The sequence below is a fragment of the Pygocentrus nattereri genome, chromosome 25 (genome assembly GCF_015220715.1).
Source record: "Pygocentrus nattereri isolate fPygNat1 chromosome 25, fPygNat1.pri, whole genome shotgun sequence".
Classification (NCBI taxonomy): domain Eukaryota; kingdom Metazoa; phylum Chordata; class Actinopteri; order Characiformes; family Serrasalmidae; genus Pygocentrus; species Pygocentrus nattereri.
In genome coordinates this window covers 32,991,696-33,014,195 of record NC_051235.1, presented here as the reverse complement: position 1 = coordinate 33,014,195, position 22,500 = coordinate 32,991,696, and the positions used below count along the sequence as shown (strand labels likewise).

Below are 22,500 nucleotides of genomic sequence, written 5' to 3'. Positions count from 1 at the left end.
TTCATGTTAAACACATTAAAACCATGACACAGAATTTTGAGTTCATCTCTGGTTGATGAATCTTGTGGGGAATGAATGCAACGTAATTTTTCAGGTACAAGTACAATAAGAAAAGTGGACGCTGTAGCCAAACTGCTGGCCAGTTTAGATCATTTTTAATAAGATTTGTGCTCAGCGAAGCTCTAAGAGTCACTGTAGTTTTAAAACAATAAATAAATATAAATAAATAAATCCATTATGGACTCAGGTTTGTTGTTAACTGTAATTAATTGTTAATTGTTGTTAACTGTAGATAATCTACAGGGCTCTATAGCGGACTATCCTAATAAAGTGAGACCCCAATTTTTTCTCGGACTGGTTTAGTTTTTTTTTTGTTTGTTTGTTTGTTTTAAATGTGGACTGAAGTGTGATTATATCTCATTTTATCCTTGTTTTTCTGTCGTGCAGTCGTTGTTAGCCAAGCAGCCAGCCGCTCCAACAAGAGGAACAGTGAGTAAAACTTCTTGTTGTTTTAGTTTTAAATAGCTAATTGAGTGTTTTTACACTTAGAAACTGTACAATTAGTACCTTTTAGAACTTAAAGCATTAAAATCAAAGTGTAATTTAAAGCATCAAAGTGTAATTTTTAGGTTTATAGTCATCAAAGTTCAGACAGACTGACCAGCTGACCTGAAACATTTTCATATCTGCAAAATCTGCTATTTTTAGGAACGGAAACTGAAACCGTCATAAGACCAACTGCACCGTTTTGACAGGGAGATAATACGGACTGATAACAGGGAGAAATGAACTAAGAGGAAATTACGTTTTTAAATTAAGGGAAAATTCTAATAACACAGTAAATTGAATAAAAACTAATAAAGAGCCGCGAGCTGAAGAGAAGTGTCAGTATAAGTACATCAGCAGATATGAATATCTATACACATGAAGGTCTGATGACCTTCTGTAAAAACTATTAAATTTAATTTCACTGGTTTTTCAAACTTTCTGCATAATAATGTAGTAATTTTTGCTTTTCTATTTGGCTAAATTGTTAATTCTTCACCATACCCATGTGCAATACAGGTCAAATATTATTACTTATATTTTTTAATAATTAGTATTTTATATATTGTCTATAAAGCGCTGAGTAATGAATTGTAACAGTGTAAAGTCAAAGTTAATTTCCTTTTTTGTTTATTCTCTTCTTGATATATATATGTGTGTGTGTGTGTGTGTGTGTGTGTGTGTGTGTGTAATGTTTATATGATTTATATAGATGATTCTATAGATTATCCACTATTTTATGGTCATCATCACATAAAAACAAACAAGATATATGGAGGTTCATGGGTGGATTTTGGGTAGTAAATTGGATTGAAGAAATTTTTGATTAGGGTTATTTAGATTTTTTATTATATGCTGGCTCTTATTGCAGTAAACGTTTTGCAGCAGTCTGTTTGCGTCCAAGTCTCACTGTGTTTAATAAACTGTTTAGTCCTGGTTCTTCAGTTTAAGACCTTTTCAGGGCGAACATCAGTACTGAGACCGTTTATCTTCAAAAGGTTATAAAATATCGCGAGGTGGATTTTTTACCGTCTCGGCCGGCTCTGCCTTATGGAAATGCTTTGGTCAAATCTCAGATTTTCTATATATGATCCGTGTGTGCAGGAGTCTCCAGCGCGGACCGCGTCCGGATCCCCTCGGCCTACGGGACGCGCCGGACCTACAAACGTGGCGAGTGTGTCGCCCATGACGACAGTGAAGAAACCCGACCCCAACATGAAGGGTGAGCGTCCTTCCAGCTGTAAAGGGATAACTTCCACCTGTGTCCAGTGTTCAGTGTCCAGTGTCTCTAATAGACTTTATTGTGTGGTTTTTGACCCTGTTATGACTCATTGTTATCTGTAAACATGCTAAATGTACTTTAGTCCATGTTTCTGGCTAGAAAGTAAGAGTTTGTGGGTTTCTTTGGTCTCTTGTGCTTCATCTTGTCACCTAAATGTCCCAATTTTCTTCTTGGTCGTCTTCCGCCTTAGCTGTGTTTACTAGGAGGCTCAGGCCTGTTTCCTCTGCTTATTGCGAGTGACGTGGAACGGCTAGATTTTCAAAGGCTGTGTGAGCAGAGCGGCAGAGCGTCGCAGGGATTTTCGAGAATAGACCCAGTGCTGTTCACGCAGCAAAATACACTGAAATAACCATGAAAATGCATCAACTTTAGAACCTTAATTTCAAAATTTAATTTAATTCATGGTGAAATACTAATTAAACGTTCTGTGCTGCAGACAGATTTCCCAGTTGGTCTACGAGGCCAGAAACCTTTGTCTAATCAAGTCAGAACGCTGCCGAGGATAAACACACATACCGTGTACGTCTTATAAATTATACAGGGTGATTCAAAAAGACTCTTGGAATATTTCGCTCAGTCTGAACCTCCTCCAGCTGGACGGACGACATCAACACCACAGTCAACCTCATCCCAGACTGGACTGAGCGTGTCGGGCGTCGCTGCTCTCACGGCTCTTTCAGTGGGATTTCGGAGATCATCCAGTGCTGTGGAACCAGCGCCGAACGCTCTGAGCTGCTGGAGCTTCACTGCTGATGAAAATCCCGCTGCTCAGTTCTGACGGATTCACTCTGATTGACGTGGAGAACGCAGAACGTTCTGCTCAGGAGTCTCAGCTCCTCTCAGACTGAAGGAGCCGGTCAGAAACTGATTGATTCCTTGGCTCTCACTGCTCTAAAAATATGGCTTTTTGAATCTGATGAATCTTTTTGAATCACCCTGTGTTTTTATTGAGCAGAATGACTGTCATCATCTATCCATCTGGAAAAAGGAATGTCTGTGTATCTTCCTCCTGCTGAGCTCCAAAGCACAAACCACAAACGCTGTATGTATGAAAGTCCAGCACATTCGAGCTGTAGAGCTCACGCTGCCGCGTCGCTCAGCCAAGCATGTGTGAGCCAGGCGTAACACTGGTAACACTGTCGAACTGATGCACTACACTGTTGGACACACACACACACACACACACACACACACCTCAGTTACGCAGAATCCATGTAGAGATGAGCAAAGTTTATATTTTGATTAACTGCAATCAGGTGATTATGTAATAATTGTGACGCACCTACTGCTTTAGTCTCGTAGCTCCACTGCTGATGGACAGAGACTTCTGGATTTTTTCACCTCGAGTGGAGATGCTGTGTTTTGTTTCTCCCTTAATTTCCGTGCGAACACTGCCATCCTGAGGGGGCTCTGGAAACTATTCCAAGCGCTGAATTCCTGGAAGTCTCAGTTGGTCTGCCTGGCAAGAAATATTGACTTTTTCTCCGTCGTTAAGCTCAGCAGGAGAGCGTGCCGCATACCCGCACGTTTTTGTTTATATATGTATATAAATTAAATCAACTTTAATTGAAAGTTGTGTGCTCTGTTCACGCCGCTGGCTGGTTCTCACTTTGCTGGCACAGTGAATTGAACACAGTGTCCTGGAACCTGAAACATTGTCCGGGGCTTTTCTGAGTCATTTTTGAGTTGTTTTCTCTTTTACCCTTCCTGAGCACTTTACACCTAAAGCAGGGGGCCAAAACTTTGTCAGGGGCAGCAAATACACAATAAGAATCCATGTTACAATATTGTACTAGATGATGATGATGTTCTTAAAAGTAAATAAGAATTTATAGAAAGATATATAGAAATATATTGCTGTTCAAAGAAAAACATAAGATTTTATCACAAGCTATATTAAAGCATTTGCATTGGTCCATTCATCTTGTAAAGGACAGGTGGTGCATTCGAATGATGTAGAAAAGTAATCAAAAAAGCCGTATCGCCCCCTACGCTTCCTGTAGTGTATTACAGTCTGTCAGAGCGACTGTGTGGATCATATGAACGTTATAGAGCTTTTTAAATGAAACAGTAGAAGCCGTATCGCCCCCTACGCTTCCTGTAGTGTATTACAGTCTGTCAGAGCGACTGTGTGGATCATATGAACATTATAGAGCTTTTTAAATGAAACAGTAGAAGCCGTATCGCCCCCTACGCTTCCTGTAGTGTATTACAGTCTGTCAGAGCGACTGTGTGGATCATATGAACATTATAGAGCTTTTTAAATGAAACAGTAGAAGCCGTATCGCCCCCTACGCTTCCTGTAGTGTATTACAGTCTGTCAGAGCGACTGTGTGGATCATATGAACGTTATAGAGCTTTTTAAATGAAACAGTAGAAGCCGTATCGCCCCCTACGCTTCCTGTAGTGTATTACAGTCTGTCAGAGCGACTGTGTGGATCATATGAACGTTATAGAGCTTTTTAAATGAAACAGTAGAAGCCGTATCGCCCCCTACGCTTCCTGTAGTGTATTACAGTCTGTCAGAGCGACTGTGTGGATCATATGAACGTTATAGAGCTTTTTAAATGAAACAGTAGAAGCCGTATCGCCCCCTACGCTTCCTGTAGTGTATTACAGTCTGTCAGAGCGACTGTGTGGATCATATGAACGTTATAGAGCTTTTTAAATGAAACAGTAGAAGCCGTATCGCCCCCTACGCTTCCTGTAGTGTATTACAGTCTGTCAGAGCGACTGTGTGGATCATATGAACGTTATAGAGCTTTTTAAATGAAACAGTAGAAGCCGTATCGCCCCCTACGCTTCCTGTAGTGTATTACAGTCTGTCAGAGCGACTGTGTGGATCATATGAACGTTATAGAGCTTTTTAAATGAAACAGTAGAAGCCGTATCGCCCCCTACGCTTCCTGTAGTGTATTACAGTCTGTCAGAGCGACTGTGTGGATCATATGGACGTTATAGAGCTTTTTAAATGAAACAGTAGAAGCCGTATCGCCCCCTACGCTTCCTGTAGTGTATTACAGTCTGTCAGAGCGACTGTGTGGATCATATGAACGTTATAGAGCTTTTTAAATGAAACAGTAGAAGCCGTATCGCCCCCTACGCTTCCTGTAGTGTATTACAGTCTGTCAGAGCGACTGTGTGGATCATATGAACGTTATAGAGCTTTTTAAATGAAACAGTAGAAGCCGTATCGCCCCCTACGCTTCCTGTAGTGTATTACAGTCTGTCAGAGCGACTGTGTGGATCATATGAACGTTATAGAGCTTTTTAAATGAAACAGTAGAAGCCGTATCGCCCCCTACGCTTCCTGTAGTGTATTACAGTCTGTCAGAGCGACTGTGTGGATCATATGAACATTATAGAGCTTTTTAAATGAAACAGTAGAAGCCGTATCGCCCCCTACGCTTCCTGTAGTGTATTACAGTCTGTCAGAGCGACTGTGTGGATCATATGAACATTATAGAGCTTTTTAAATGAAACAGTAGAAGCCGTATCGCCCCCTACGCTTCCTGTAGTGTATTACAGTCTGTCAGAGCGACTGTGTGGATCATATGAACATTATAGAGCTTTTTAAATGAAACAGTAGAAGCCGTATCGCCCCCTACGCTTCCTGTAGTGTATTACAGTCTGTCAGAGCGACTGTGTGGATCATATGAACATTATAGAGCTTTTTAAATGAAACAGTAGAAGCCGTATCGCCCCCTACGCTTCCTGTAGTGTATTACAGTCTGTCAGAGCGACTGTGTGGATCATATGAACATTATAGAGGCTCATAATGTATATTGTCTTTATTCAGGTACTGCAGGTAAAATACCTGCATTGTATTTATTTTATTAATTTTACTGCTTTTGTAACTACAGAAATAATGCTATATTTCTCTGTAATGCCAATTCAGGTAGATTTAGTCCCAATTTATACATTTACAAATGTTTATGTATCAATATTTTCAGGCTTTTTGTTCCATAAGTAAAATGGACGTTTAATACAGTAACTGACTTTGTCGTCTAATCTTTGCACACAAAAGGTGAAAACATACATTTTATCCACGGTCTTGTTGATTTGAAGTGGAATTCCATCAATTCTTTAGTTTTTTAGTCCAGAGTGTGAGGTGTAATCAGAGGTTCAGAGGGTTTGGTGTGAAACGATTCAGACGTCTTTACAGTGGTGGTGATGGGAACCAGGCGTCGCCATGACGACAACACAGATATAGACACTTTATTTACCATCCAGAACCACCAGAGAACCTACACGAGTCTTCTGAGCTTATATGGAACGTTGATGATGGAAAACAGTGGAAAATCTGGAATAATGAGTTTTCTTTGGGGACTATTTTGCCGCACGGCGCCCTGCATGTCTCCCTCCACCGTCAGCGAAGTTCACAGAAGGTGTTTTAGATTTAAATTCCTCTCAAAACGGTCGTAAAACAATGTCTTAGACCTCGAGTCTTTTCTTTAGAGCAGAGCGTTTCACACAAAACCTCTCTGAATGGCTTTGTTTACGTCTTAAATGTTTAACCATCCTGAAATATTTTTAATTTAACTGTACGTCTGTTTTGTGTTCCAGGTGCTGCTGCGAACGAGGGCGTCCTGGCAAACTTCTTCAACAGTCTACTGAGTAAAAAGACCGGCTCGCCAGGGAGCCCCGGGGCCGCAGGGGCCGCAGTGCAGGGGTCCGCAAAGAAAACAGGTAAATAACCTTCACTAACCCGTCTAACCCGCATAGTCTCCCTGAATACGCTGCTGTTACCTGTGGAAAACGCTGTTGTGTGGAGGTTTACCTGTAGAGTTGGAGAGCGCATCAGGCTGGGACTATCGAAGAGACGCTGAAGTAGCCGGTGACGCCTCGCTGGTTTAACTCTTAAACGACGTGACTCTTGTTTTATACCACTGCATATTTACTTTATCATCTAATGCATGATTTGACCTGTCCAGGCTTTGACCACAAATGGGTTCTTTCATAGGTGCTGCTGTGAACAGCGTGTAGAACTCTGTTTATATCACAATACCTACATTTAGAGCCGGTTATTCATTCAGTCTAATGAGAAACTGTAGAACGGACTCGGTTTATATCACAATACCTACATTTAGAGCCGGTTATTCATTCAGTCTAATGAGAAACTGTAGAACGGACTCGGTTTATATCACAATACCTACATTTAGAGTCGGTTATTCATTCAGTCTAATGAGAAACTGTAGAACGGACTCGGTTTATATCACAATACCTACATTTAGAGTCGGTTATTCATTCAGTCTAATGAGAAACTGTAGAACGGACTCGGTTTATATCACAATACCTACATTTAGAGTCGGTTATTCATTCCGTCTAATGAGAAACTGTAGAACGGACTCGGTTTATATCACAATACCTACATTTAGAGTCGGTTATTCATTCAGCCTAACTAGAAACTGTAGAACGGACTCGGTTTATATCACAATACCTACATTTAGAGTCGGTTATTCATTCAGCCTAATGAGAAACTGTAGAACGGACTCGGTTTATATCACAATACCTACATTTAGAGCCGGTTATTCATTCAGTCTAATGAGAAACTGTAGAACGGACTCGGTTTATATCACAATACCTACATTTAGAGCCGGTTATTCATTCAGTCTAATGAGAAACTGTAGAACGGACTCGGTTTATATCACAATACCTACATTTAGAGTCGGTTATTCATTCAGTCTAATGAGAAACTGTAGAACGGACTCGGTTTATATCACAATACCTACATTTAGAGTCGGTTATTCATTCAGTCTAATGAGAAACTGTAGAACGGACTCGGTTTATATCACAATACCTACATTTAGAGTCGGTTATTCATTCAGTCTAATGAGAAACTGTAGAACGAACTCGGTTTATATCACAATACCTACATTTAGAGCCGGTTATTCATTCAGTCTAATGAGAAACTGTAGAACGGACTCGGTTTATATCACAATACCTACATTTAGAGCCGGTTATTCATTCAGTCTAATGAGAAACTGTAGAACGGACTCGGTTTATATCACAATACCTACATTTAGAGCCGGTTATTCATTCAGTCTAATGAGAAACTGTAGAACGGACTCGGTTTATATCACAATACCTACATTTAGAGCCGGTTATTCATTCAGTCTAATGAGAAACTGTAGAACGGACTCGGTTTATATCACAATACCTACATTTAGAGTCGGTTATTCATTCAGTCTAATGAGAAACTGTAGAACGGACTCGGTTTATATCACAATACCTACATTTAGAGTCGGTTATTCATTCAGTCTAATGAGAAACTGTAGAACGGACTCGGTTTATATCACAATACCTACATTTAGAGTCGGTTATTCATTCAGTCTAATGAGAAACTGTAGAACGAACTCGGTTTATATCACAATACCTACATTTAGAGTCGGTTATTCATTCAGTCTAATGAGAAACTGTAGAACGGACTCGGTTTATATCACAATACCTACATTTAGAGCCGGTTATTCATTCAGCCTAACTAGAAACTGTAGAACGGACTCGGTTTATATCACAATACCTACATTTAGAGCCGGTTATTCATTCAGCCGAATGAGAAACTGTAGAACGGACTCGGTTTATATCACAATACCTACATTTAGAGCCGGTTATTCATTCAGCCGAATGAGAAACTGTAGAACGGACTCGGTTTATATCACAATACCTACATTTAGAGCCGGTTATTCATTCAGCCGAATGAGAAACTGTAGAACGGACTCGGTTTATATCACAATACCTACATTTAGAGTCGGTTATTCATTCAGCCGAATGAGAAACTGTAGAACGGACTCGGTTTATATCACAATACCTACATTTAGAGTCGGTTATTCATTCAGCCTAATGAGAAACTGTAGAACGGACTCGGTTTATATCACAATACCTACATTTAGAGCCGGTTATTCATTCAGCCGAATGAGAAACTGTAGAACGGACTCGGTTTATATCACAATACCTACATTTAGAGCCGGTTATTCATTCAGCCGAATGAGAAACTGTAGAACGGACTCGGTTTATATCACAATACCTACATTTAGAGCCGGTTATTCATTCAGCCGAATGAGAAACTGTAGAACGGACTCGGTTTATATCACAATACCTACATTTAGAGTCGGTTATTCATTCAGCCGAATGAGAAACTGTAGAACGGACTCGGTTTATATCACAATACCTACATTTAGAGTCGGTTATTCATTCAGCCTAATGAGAAACTGTAGAACGGACTCGGTTTATATCACAATACCTACATTTAGAGTCGGTTATTCATTCAGCCTAACTAGAAACTGTAGAACGGACTCGGTTTATATCACAATACCTACATTTAGAGTCGGTTATTCATTCAGCCTAATGAGAAACTGTAGAACGGACTCGGTTTATATCACAATACCTACATTTAGAGTCGGTTATTCATTCAGCCTAATGAGAAACTGTAGAACGGACTCGGTTTATATCACAATACCTACATTTAGAGTCGGTTATTCATTCAGTCTAATGAGAAACTGTAGAACGGACTCGGTTTATATCACAATACCTACATTTAGAGTCGGTTATTCATTCAGCCTAATGAGAAACTGTAGAACGGACTCGGTTTATATCACAATACCTACATTTAGAGTCGGTTATTCATTCAGTCTAATGAGAAACTGTAGAACGGACTCGGTTTATATCACAATACCTACATTTAGAGCCGGTTATTCATTCAGTCTAATGAGAAACTGTAGAACGGACTCGGTTTATATCACAATACCTACATTTAGAGTCGGTTATTCATTCAGTCTAATGAGAAACTGTAGAACGGACTCGGTTTATATCACAATACCTACATTTAGAGTCGGTTATTCATTCAGTCTAATGAGAAACTGTAGAACGGACTCGGTTTATATCACAATACCTACATTTAGAGCCGGTTATTCATTCAGCCTAATGAGAAACTGTAGAACGGACTCGGTTTATATCACAATACCTACATTTAGAGCCGGTTATTCATTCAGTCGAATGAGAAACTGTAGAACGGACTCGGTTTATATCACAATACCTACATTTAGAGTCGGTTATTCATTCAGTCTAATGAGAAACTGTAGAACGGACTCGGTTTATATCACAATACCTACATTTAGAGCCGGTTATTCATTCAGTCGAATGAGAAACTGTAGAACGGACTCGGTTTATATCACAATACCTACATTTAGAGCCGGTTATTCATTCAGTCGAATGAGAAACTGTAGAACGGACTCGGTTTATATCACAATACCTACATTTAGAGTCGGTTATTCATTCAGTCGAATGAGAAACTGTAGAACGGACTCGGTTTATATCACAATACCTACATTTAGAGGCGGTTATTCATTCAGTCGAATGAGAAACTGTAGAACGGACTCGGTTTATATCACAATACCTACATTTAGAGGCGGTTATTCATTCAGTCTAATGAGAAACTGTAGAACGGACTCGGTTTATATCACAATACCTACATTTAGAGGCGGTTATTCATTCAGTCTAATGAGAAACTGTAGAACGGACTCGGTTTATATCACAATACCTACATTTAGAGTCGGTTATTCATTCAGTCTAATGAGAAACTGTAGAACGGACTCGGTTTATATCACAATACCTACATTTAGAGTCGGTTATTCATTCAGTCTAATGAGAAACTGTAGAACGGACTCGGTTTATATCACAATACCTACATTTAGAGTCGGTTATTCATTCAGTCTAATGAGAAACTGTAGAACGGACTCGGTTTATATCACAATACCTACATTTAGAGTCGGTTATTCATTCAGTCTAATGAGAAACTGTAGAACGGACTCGGTTTATATCACAATACCTACATTTAGAGTCGGTTATTCATTCAGTCTAATGAGAAACTGTAGAACGGACTCGGTTTATATCACAATACCTACATTTAGAGTCGGTTATTCATTCAGTCTAATGAGAAACTGTAGAACGGACTCGGTTTATATCACAATACCTACATTTAGAGTCGGTTATTCATTCAGTCTAATGAGAAACTGTAGAACGGACTCGGTTTATATCACAATACCTACATTTAGAGTCGGTTATTCATTCAGTCTAATGAGAAACTGTAGAACGGACTCGGTTTATATCACAATACCTACATTTAGAGTCGGTTATTCATTCAGTCTAATGAGAAACTGTAGAACGGACTCGGTTTATATCACAATACCTACATTTAGAGGCGGTTATTCATTCAGCCTAATGAGAAACTGTAGAACGGACTCGGTTTATATCACAATACCTACATTTAGAGGCGGTTATTCATTCAGCCTAATGAGAAACTGTAGAACGGACTCGGTTTATATCACAATACCTACATTTAGAGGCGGTTATTCATTCAGCCTAATGAGAAACTGTAGAACGGACTCGGTTTATATCACAATACCTACATTTAGAGGCGGTTATTCATTCAGCCTAATGAGAAACTGTAGAACGGACTCGGTTTATATCACAATACCTACATTTAGAGTCGGTTATTCATTCAGCCTAATGAGAAACTGTAGAACGGACTCGGTTTATATCACAATACCTACATTTAGAGGCGGTTATTCATTCAGCCTAATGAGTAACTGTAGAACGGACTCGGTTTATATCACAATACCTACATTTAGAGCCGGTTATTCATTCAGCCTAATGAGAAACTGTAGAACAGACTCGGTTTATATCACAATACCTACATTTAGAGCCGGTTATTCATTCAGCCTAATGAGAAACTGTAGAACGGACTCGGTTTATATCACAATACCTACATTTAGAGCCGGTTATTCATTCAGTCTAATGAGAAACTGTAGAACGGACTCGGTTTTTATCACAATACCTACATTTAGAGGCGGTTATTCATTCAGCCTAATGAGAAACTGTAGAACGGACTCGGTTTATATCACAATACCTACATTTAGAGCCGGTTATTCATTCAGTCTAATGAGAAACTGTAGAACGGACTCGGTTTATATCACAATACCTACATTTAGAGTCGGTTATTCATTCAGTCTAATGAGAAACTGTAGAACGGACTCGGTTTATATCACAATACCTACATTTAGAGTCGGTTATTCATTCAGTCGAATGAGAAACTGTAGAACGGACTCGGTTTATATCACAATACCTACATTTAGAGTCGGTTATTCATTCAGCCTAATGAGAAACTGTAGAACGGACTCGGTTTATATCACAATACCTACATTTAGAGGCGGTTATTCATTCAGCCTAATGAGAAACTGTAGAACGGACTCGGTTTATATCACAATACCTACATTTAGAGGCGGTTATTCATTCAGTCTAATGAGAAACTGTAGAACGGACTCGGTTTATATCACAATACCTACATTTAGAGGCGGTTATTCATTCAGCCTAATGAGAAACTGTAGAACGGACTCGGTTTATATCACAATACCTACATTTAGAGGCGGTTATTCATTCAGCCTAATGAGAAACTGTAGAACGGACTCGGTTTATATCACAATACCTACATTTAGAGGCGGTTATTCATTCAGCCTAATGAGTAACTGTAGAACGGACTCGGTTTATATCACAATACCTACATTTAGAGCCGGTTATTCATTCAGCCTAATGAGAAACTGTAGAACGGACTCGGTTTATATCACAATACCTACATTTAGAGCCGGTTATTCATTCAGCCTAATGAGAAACTGTAGAACGGACTCGGTTTATATCACAATACCTACATTTAGAGCCGGTTATTCATTCAGTCTAATGAGAAACTGTAGAACGGACTCGGTTTTTATCACAATACCTACATTTAGAGGCGGTTATTCATTCAGCCTAATGAGAAACTGTAGAACGGACTCGGTTTATATCACAATACCTACATTTAGAGCCGGTTATTCATTCAGTCTAATGAGAGACTGTAGAACGGACTCGGTTTATATCACAATACCTACATTTAGAGGCGGTTATTCATTCAGTCTAATGAGAGACTGTAGAACGGACTCGGTTTATATCACAATACCTACATTTAGAGCCGGTTATTCATTCAGTCTAATGAGAAACTGTAGAACGGACTCGGTTTTTATCACAATACCTACATTTAGAGGCGGTTATTCATTCAGCCTAATGAGAAACTGTAGAACGGACTCGGTTTATATCACAATACCTACATTTAGAGGCGGTTATTCATTCAGTCTAATGAGAAACTGTAGAACGGACTCGGTTTATATCACAATACCTACATTTAGAGTCGGTTATTCATTCAGTCTAATGAGAAACTGTAGAACGGACTCGGTTTATATCACAATACCTACATTTAGAGGCGGTTATTCATTCAGTCTAATGAGAAACTGTAGAACGGACTCGGTTTATATCACAATACCTACATTTAGAGGCGGTTATTCATTCAGTCTAATGAGAAACTGTAGAACGGACTCGGTTTATATCACAATACCTACATTTAGAGGCGGTTATTCATTCAGTCTAATGAGAAACTGTAGAACGGACTCGGTTTATATCACAATACCTACATTTAGAGTCGGTTATTCATTCCGTCTAATGAGAAACTGTAGAACGGACTCGGTTTATATCACAATACCTACATTTAGAGGCGGTTATTCATTCAGTCTAATGAGAAACTGTAGAACGGACTCGGTTTATATCACAATACCTACATTTAGAGGCGGTTATTCATTCAGTCTAATGAGAAACTGTAGAACGGACTCGGTTTATATCACAATACCTACATTTAGAGGCGGTTATTCATTCAGTCTAATGAGAAACTGTAGAACGGACTCGGTTTATATCACAATACCTACATTTAGAGGCGGTTATTCATTCAGTCTAATGAGAAACTGTAGAACGGACTCGGTTTATATCACAATACCTACATTTAGAGGCGGTTATTCATTCAGTCTAATGAGAAACTGTAGAACGGACTCGGTTTATATCACAATACCTACATTTAGAGGCGGTTATTCATTCAGTCTAATGAGAAACTGTAGAACGGACTCGGTTTATATCACAATACCTACATTTAGAGTCGGTTATTCATTCAGTCTAATGAGAAACTGTAGAACGGACTCGGTTTATATCACAATACCTACATTTAGAGGCGGTTATTCATTCAGTCTAATGAGAAACTGTAGAACGGACTCGGTTTATATCACAATACCTACATTTAGAGTCGGTTATTCATTCAGTCTAATGAGAAACTGTAGAACGGACTCGGTTTATATCACAATACCTACATTTAGAGTCGGTTATTCATTCAGCCTAATGAGAAACTGTAGAACGGACTCGGTTTATATCACAATACCTACATTTAGAGTCGGTTATTCATTCAGCCTAATGAGAAACTGTAGAACGGACTCGGTTTATATCACAACACCTACATTTAGAGTCGGTTATTCATTCAGTCTAATGAGAAACTGTAGAACGGACTCGGTTTATATCACAACACCTACATTTAGAGCCGGTTATTCATTCAGTCTAATGAGAAACTGTAGAACGGACTCGGTTTATATCACAATACCTACATTTAGAGTCGGTTATTCATTCAGTCTAATGAGAAACTGTAGAACGGACTCGGTTTATATCACAATACCTACATTTAGAGTCGGTTATTCATTCAGCCTAATGAGAAACTGTAGAACGGACTCGGTTTATATCACAATACCTACATTTAGAGTCGGTTATTCATTCAGTCTAATGAGAAACTGTAGAACGGACTCGGTTTATATCACAATACCTACATTTAGAGCCGGTTATTCATTCAGTCTAATGAGAAACTGTAGAACGGACTCGGTTTATATCACAATACCTACATTTAGAGTCGGTTATTCATTCAGCCTAATGAGAAACTGTAGAACGGACTCGGTTTATATCACAATACCTACATTTAGAGTCGGTTATTCATTCAGTCTAATGAGAAACTGTAGAACGGACTCGGTTTATATCACAATACCTACATTTAGAGCCGGTTATTCATTCAGCCTAACGAGAAACTGTAGAACAGACTCGGTTTATATCACAATACCTACATTTAGAGTCGGTTATTCATTCAGCCTAATGAGAAACTGTAGAACGGACTCGGTTTATATCACAATACCTACATTTAGAGCCGGTTATTCATTCAGCCTAATGAGAAACTGTAGAACGGACTCGGTTTATATCACAATACCTACATTTAGAGCCGGTTATTCATTCAGTCTAATGAGAAACTGTAGAACGGACTCGGTTTATATCACAATACCTACATTTAGAGTCGGTTATTCATTCAGCCTAATGAGAAACTGTAGAACGGACTCGGTTTATATCACAATACCTACATTTAGAGTCGGTTATTCATTCAGCCTAATGAGAAACTATAGAACGGACTCGGTTTATATCACAATACCTACATTTAGAGTCGGTTATTCATTCAGTCTAATGAGAAACTGTAGAACGGACTCGGTTTATATCACAATACCTACATTTAGAGTCGGTTATTCATTCAGTCTAATGAGAAACTGTAGAACGGACTCGGTTTATATCACAATACCTACATTTAGAGTCGGTTATTCATTCAGCCTAATGAGAAACTGTAGAACGGACTCGGTTTATATCACAATACCTACATTTAGAGTCGGTTATTCATTCAGTCTAATGAGAAACTGTAGAACGGACTCGGTTTATATCACAATACCTACATTTAGAGCCGGTTATTCATTCAGCCTAATGAGAAACTATAGAACAGACTCGGTTTATATCACAATACCTACATTTACCTCCGTTCTGCAGTTTCTCTTTGGGTTTAATGGATTGTTACCGTTGGGTTTGTCCAACTTCCCAGCAGCCTGTATGAAAGCGTGTTTGTGGGCGGAGCCTGTACCGGTTAATGCTCTGTCACTGTTCATCCACATTAAGTCCTAAAATCTGACCTCACTGCTGTCCTCCTCTCACTGTCATGGCCTCGGCATCTAAACCTCTCTGCCTAGGATAAAGAGGAAGTGCATGCAGCCGTCATTTCCTCCCTGATTAGTTTTGCATGTGTGCAGCCGCCGTCGTGTTTCTGCTGTCTCAGCATTCCTGCATTGAAACGCAGCCCAGACCTCCATAAAGCTCCTCAGACCTCCTCAAACCTCCACTCTCCCGGGACTCGTGCAGCAACAAATCCGCCAAGCAGGCTGTTTCAGACGTACCCCTCTCCAGGTAGAGCGAGGGAGAACAGCGCAGAGCTCGTTCTGCAGTGCTTTCATCTTCAGACCTTTAAAATAATGAGTTTAATTTCCACGCTCAGCAATTTTTAAGGGTCTCTGTGTCAAAAACCTGCAGTGACATTGATGCGATCTTTGCTTTGTGATGCACAGAGTAGCAAAATCTTTATAAACGTAGATACGGTCAGATTTTCATTTGGAGATAAAACACTAAAATATACAGAAACTCCCTTCAGTCCTAAAACTCTGAGTTTACTGAAATGAAGATATTGGATAAAATAAAGTCTAAAATCAGGCCTGTGCAAAAGTTCTGGTGTTAGTACCTTCCGCCTGCAAGTAAATAGAAATTGTGCTTTAAAATTCGGAGGAAAACTAAAATTCACTTAGAAAATCAACAGAACGGAGTTTGAGCGCAGGTGTCGACATTTTCACCCATGACTGTATTTTTAATACTGTAAATGCTTTCTAAAGATTTTCTGCACTTCGTTTTAAAAATGAAATATTTTTATATAATATGCATGTTAGTCATATTTTTCCTGTAAACGTTTTATTTTTAATTATATTTTAATTCTGACTTTAAATAAATGTGATGTAATGTTAATAAATGCAAATTTGCAGGAAAACAATTATCATAAATCAACAAAGTGTCATTTGACCCCAAGACGTTCGTTTTTACGTATGACAGTATTTAGTGTTGTAAATGCTTTATTAAAAAAATGTAAAGTGTATTTTAAAAATGAAATATTTTTGTAGTATGCATGTTTAAAAATATAATTTTGCAGTCTAATCATTATATTATTATCTTTAACTAAATCACAAACTTGTATAATATTTATATTTATTATTATTATTATTATTATTATTATTATTATTATACCTCAGGGAGAGGGGTGTGTCCTCTGTCCGGTTATTTTTGTTGCTGCGCTGGGCCCTCAGTGTGGGATCAGTGAGCGCAGACGCTACAGGAGATTATTCCGCTCTCTCTCTCTCTGTTTTTCCTCCAAGGGCAGAAGCCGGCTTTGACTGACGTCCAGGCAGAGCTGGACCGAATGACGCAGAAGCCGGACTCCACGCTAAAGGCCAACAACAGCACCCCCGCCGCGGAGAACGAGGCGTGAGCTCCACCGAGAATAAACGACAACAAAACACTCTGGAAAAACAAAACCATGCTTATAGAACATAAAGAGAACTGTAATGACCAAACCCCCCCCCACCCCCCACCCCCAACCCCCCCGCTCGTTCAGCACGCTGGGATGGCATCAGGTGTTTGGGGGCGGGGCAAACAGATCTGAATACTACACTTGTTTATTTCCAAACATTTTTTGTGGTCATTTTTTTTGTCGAGGCAGGCGTGGCGGGTTAAAACGATGCATGTGCACACACATTGATTACCCCCCCCCCCCCCCCCTTCCCCCATCTTCATCCTCCTCCTCCTCCTCCCAGCCAACATGCTGAGACGTGCTGCTGATTGTTCTGCTTTACCTGATGGAGGATCGCTGTGGCTTCAGCTGCTTTAAAAAAGGCGAAATGTATTCAGTTCAAAATGAAATCCTTGCAGGAAGTTAGTAGTTTGTAAAGAATTCGCTGCGATTTTGATGTATTTATACGAAATCGAAGCTTCGGAGCGGAATTCTCATCTATCAGACGTTTAGCTTCTTCGCTAACGTTGCTAACACCACCACTGACGTCATGACACTAAACGACCGAATTAAAAGAAAAAAAAAAAAAGTAAAAAAAAAATAATAGTAGTTAAATGAATATGTTTTAAAAATAAATAAATAAATAAAAACCGAACCCCTGCTGGCCTTTGAAGCGCGGACGCTCGCCGCCTCGGCGGATTCTGTAAATATGCACAAAGAGCTGCTGAGCGAGCGCCAGCTGGAGTTTTTGTATAAAAGTCAGTTATTTTAAGAAATTATGAAGAAATTGTTGTGGTGAGATGGAAGTGTGGGCAGGTGTCGGAGCGCAGAGCTTTTCCGCTTTTCCGCTTTTGTGGCTACAGTTGTTTCTGGGAGAAAAAAGGGGCGGGGCAGCATTTTTCCTGAAAAGTAAAATAAAAAAAAAAAAAAAAGATCCGAAAACTCCCAAGTGCCTGGCACAGCCGCGCCTGTGTCTCCGGAAGAGGAATTGCACTGTAGCACCAACGGTCAAAGGTTTCCTTTCTGTCCGTCTCGTTTTCTTTTCTTTGTTTCGCCGTTTGTTTTTTTTTTTTGTTGTTTTTGTTTTGATTTGTTGTTTTGTTGGGGTTTTTTTTTGGCCAAGCTTTTAGTATTTATTTATTTTTTGTTATGATTTTTTTCCTTGTGTCCTGTTTCAGGTATTTATTTGATTTACTTTTGTTTTTCTACTAATCTGCTTTTAGCTGCCGCTCGTTTCTCCTGACGCTTTTCTTTGCTGACTTTTGTGGCCTAGATCATTTTTTCCAGCCAAGCAGTAGAGAAGCTGCCTTTTATTTTATATCTGAGTATAAATGTATAAAACGCTTGTTTTTTGCAAACCTGTGTCTGAAATTGACCTGGATGGCCCAGACCACTAATACCGCCCCCCCCCCCCCCACACACACACCCCTCCCCCCCTCGTCACCCGTCCCAGTCCGAGCGGCTCGAATGTCCAGTCGTTTCTTTCTTGTTTTTATAGATTGAGATTGTCTTGCCGTGTAAAACATTCCTGAAACGTTCGCAGTGAAGCTGTAGAGGAGCGTCCCTCCAGGAAGCGCGTTACTCGACCCGCCTCGGCGCCCAGCGCCGCTCTGCCTTCAGTGTAGCAGCCCTGCGCCAGCCTGTGCCGGCCTTCACGCTCTCTGCTCATGTTACTGCATCAAACCCACTGAATTCATGTAAATGTCTGGGAGTTTCTGGGAGAAGAGGCAGAACAGATTTAGAAAACTAGCAGCTCTTTAGATGTTTTGACGGATCAGCCGAAGACGTGACTTTAGTCCTGTGGGTTTTTTCTTTCGCTCTAATTCAGTTTCAGCGTCCGTGACGATGTTAGAGGGAGAAAAAGAAATAAAGGGTGTTAAACGGAGCAGCTAAGGCGGCTTCTGGACGACGGCGGCCGCTTCAGGAAACGAAAACAAACAAAAAAAAAAACAGAAAAAGGAAAAAGCAGATTTGGAACCAGGAACCAAAGAATCCGAATGTTGAGTGTTTATATGGAGTCGCGTCACAAATCGTGTCCCGGGTCAGCAAACCTGGAGAAGCCATTCATTCCAGAGCTTCCTCTGCCCGCTGAGGTGGTCTGCGTTTGCTCTGGTCGAATGTTCTGGTGGTAGAGCTGCGCCGTACGCACCAAATGCCAGCATGGCCATGACGCCGACTGTGCTCTGTGACCGGGGGGCTCCGCCGGCGGTTCAGAGTTCCTCTGTAATCCAGTGTGTGAGCTGTAAACGCAGAGGAGGGGTCTGCTGTGGAATGGTCAGTGGTGGTGATGGGAACCAGGTGGATCTTGTGGTAGAAGTTAATGCCGAGCTAATGTGGCTCATTTCTGTGTCCATGACGGTTCAAACTTGATGCAAAGGGCGGAGTTTATAGAAAAACAGGGTGGTTTCCATGACAGCGGCAGTGTGCAGTGGTGAAGATGGTCAAATTGTGATGAGTTTAAAATAAAGTAAATAAAAAGCCGGCTGGCCTTTAACGCACGCTGACCGCCCCAGTGGACCCTGTCCACTATACGAGCTTTAGTTCAGCTTCTTTGTGTAAAAGTCAAAATATTTTAACAGATTATGAAGAAATTGTTGTGGTGAGACGGAAGTGTTGGCGGGAGTCGGAGCGCAGAGCTTTTCCACTTTCCGTTTTTTTGTGGCTGTGGTTGCTTTTGAGGAAAAAAGGGGGCGGGGCAGCATTTTTCCTGAAAAATAATATTTAAGAAAATGATCGGAAAACTCCCAAGCAGCCTCGATATTTAATGTTATGGATGGTAAACTAGTGCTAAATCTGAAGAAGCGTTTAGAGGGGGACGCCTGGTTCCCATCACCACCACTGTGAACGGCTCTGACCTGCTCTGTTTACATCTTAACCATTTTATTATGTGGGAATTTTAAAATATTGGTGGAGTTCCCCTTTAAGAGCACTTTGGTGTATTACTATGTCAGGATTGAGAATCTGCCTTGTTGTAACCAAAACAAAATAGCGTGATTGGTCAGGATGCTCATAGCACACTGTGATTGGCTAGAGGGCTCATGCTCATTTGCATATCACAAATGCCAATATTATGGTATCAATTGACAAAATATTGCGCAGCCCTGTTTGTTGGTTTATGACCTCCTTGCTTTGTTTTTTCAGTTCTTTAAGGGAAAAGACCACCCGGTGTGCAGAGTCTACTTCTTTTTTTTAATGAACTGTATGGAAAGAGTCTCCTACCAACCAAACGGAGGGACTCATTTGCATACTGAATCTACATATGATGCATATGAATTAGCGTCTTTGCTGGGCAGGGCTATTCGCCGATAGTCAAGCCCAATATTGTCAATATCGTGAGTAAGTCTGGACTATTTACCTCCAGTTCTAGTAGTTAAGCGCTTCCGCCAGTAAATCTGTGTAATGACCGTCTCACCGCCGCCTCCGACGATCCATCCAGGTGAGCTTCACTCGAGTTTACCTGAAATGCACTTCAGTATCTTCACATTCGCTCCATCTGCAGATCTGTCTTAATCTTTGCGCAGTTGTGGGATTAAAGCGAGACGCCGCGGTCTTGAAGCTGTTTTGTTGGACTGTTATGGCCATTTATTTGATAAATTTCCTTTTTTTTTTTTAAAGAAATCCAAAATTTTAAGCAAACAAACGAGGCACCAGAACTGCCACGCTGGCTCCGCGCTGGAAGCTGCTTCAAAGCTTCTGCAGCAGCCTTTGCTGGACACATCTGGCCTCCCTGTGGAGATGAAGTAACAGATGAAAGCGTCCGAGTCTGGCCACCAAAAAGCAATATTTCTGGCCTGGACATCTAAGGAAGCGACTCGATTTGCACTTGTTTGGGTTTCAGTGGTTGGCGCAGGACCGTTGTGATGGACAGAGCTTTTTTTTTTTTTTGTAGATATTTTACTCAACCTGAGCTAAAACTTGACAGCTGCGCTTAAAACCCCCTAAAATACACTTGCCCTGTTTGTAAGGAAGCAAAAGCTCCAGTAAGCTTCTGCCCTCCGCCCTGTGTGGAGTTTAGACACGGTCCACGTGAGAAAGGCCTGTTTGTTCGCACATATTCAGCTCCGTCTGACTGTCTGGCTTTAACCTGATGCAGTAAACGCGATTGTGTGGAATCTCGCTTTTAGTGCCGGCAAAGAAATAAAGAAAAACTGTCTTTTTTCAAACTTTGCTTCAATAAAACACAAATCCAGACTCCATCCATCATTTTGTCCTCTTTTTTCAGCCTCGCTCAGTGACCGTTTGTGTGGTTGTTATTGTTCCTCTACTTATTTTTGACTCTGAGTGGCTGTGAAGTCCTGGACTCTCCACTAGAGGGCAACGCTGCGTCCTGCTCATTCTCTCAGTTCCAGGAATGCAGATAAAACGATGGATTTGTGTCTTCCTAAGTATTTTAAAAGTAATTTTAACTTTAAAACAAGCACATTTGTGGGTGAAGTACTCAGAGTTTCTTAAATTACTCAGGATTTAATTTCATTCATCTCCTGTTCTGCTTTGCTCTTGATCACTCATCTCATTTTGGAGCTTTAGTGGTTCATTTTAGACCAAAAAGATATTATTATTATTATTATTATTATTATTATTATTATTATTATATATTATTTCCCCAAATAGTACCTGCTCTGTGAGGGTCCATGGGGGTCCTGACCACTGAAGAACAGGGTAACAGAGTATCAGAGAAACAGATGGACTGATGGATGTTCTGACTGATGGGTGTAAATTGTTGAACAGAATTTCTCGTCACAGCGCGCGAGATCTGCCATGACGTTTATAGCATGGTTATGGCGCCGTTATGTAGCAGCGTTCGGCAAACAGTGACCCAGTTTATCACTGTGCTGCTGACCTGTCTGGTCGTGCTGGTGAAGTGGCTCAAGTGTAAGTCAATAAAGTGTTTATGCACCCAAGTTATGTCTCAGTGACACATGTCCATTGGCAACACCTAACAACCACCTGGGATAACATGGCAACCCTGAAAAAACAGCTTTACGACCACTTGGAATACCATGGCAACTGCCTAGCAACCACCTGGGATACCGTAGCAACGCCTTAGCTAGCTTTAGCTGTGCCATTGCTGCACTTGTTTTTCTGCAGGAATTTTGTCCAGAATGGTGTCCAGAAACCACTACAATCACATGAATCACCATAGCAACCACTTGGGACACCACTGCAAACACATGAAGCACCCTAGCAACTACCTGGAATACCACTGCAGTCACATTAAACACCCTAGCAACCACCTGGGACACCATTGGAGTCGCAAAAACACCCTAGCAACCACAAGGGACAGCACTGCAGTCACATGATTTACCTTAGCAACCACCTGGGACTCCAGTCACACAAAACACGCTAGCAACCACATGGGATGCCACTGCAATCC

The 22,500-nt window shown here is 40.5% G+C and overlaps 1 protein-coding gene across 2 annotated transcripts in view; it reads left to right on the top strand.

Moving 5' to 3' along the window:
* dync1li2 (dynein, cytoplasmic 1, light intermediate chain 2) overlaps nt 1-21,322 on the top strand; it is a 48,932-nt gene extending 27,610 nt beyond the window's left edge. Inside the window, exons 10-13 of one of the 2 annotated variants that reach the window (XM_037534512.1) lie at nt 448-489; nt 1,651-1,768; nt 6,395-6,517; nt 16,998-21,322. In XM_037534512.1, the coding sequence (XP_037390409.1) occupies nt 448-489; nt 1,651-1,768; nt 6,395-6,517; nt 16,998-17,014 (300 nt within the window). In that variant the 3' untranslated portion in view covers nt 17,015-21,322. Of the gene's footprint in view, nt 1-447; nt 490-1,650; nt 1,769-6,394; nt 6,518-16,992 lie in introns of both variants that reach the window. The other variant, XM_037534511.1, reaches the window with a different exon arrangement.
* The last annotated feature ends 1,178 nt before the right edge of the window (nt 21,323-22,500 follow it).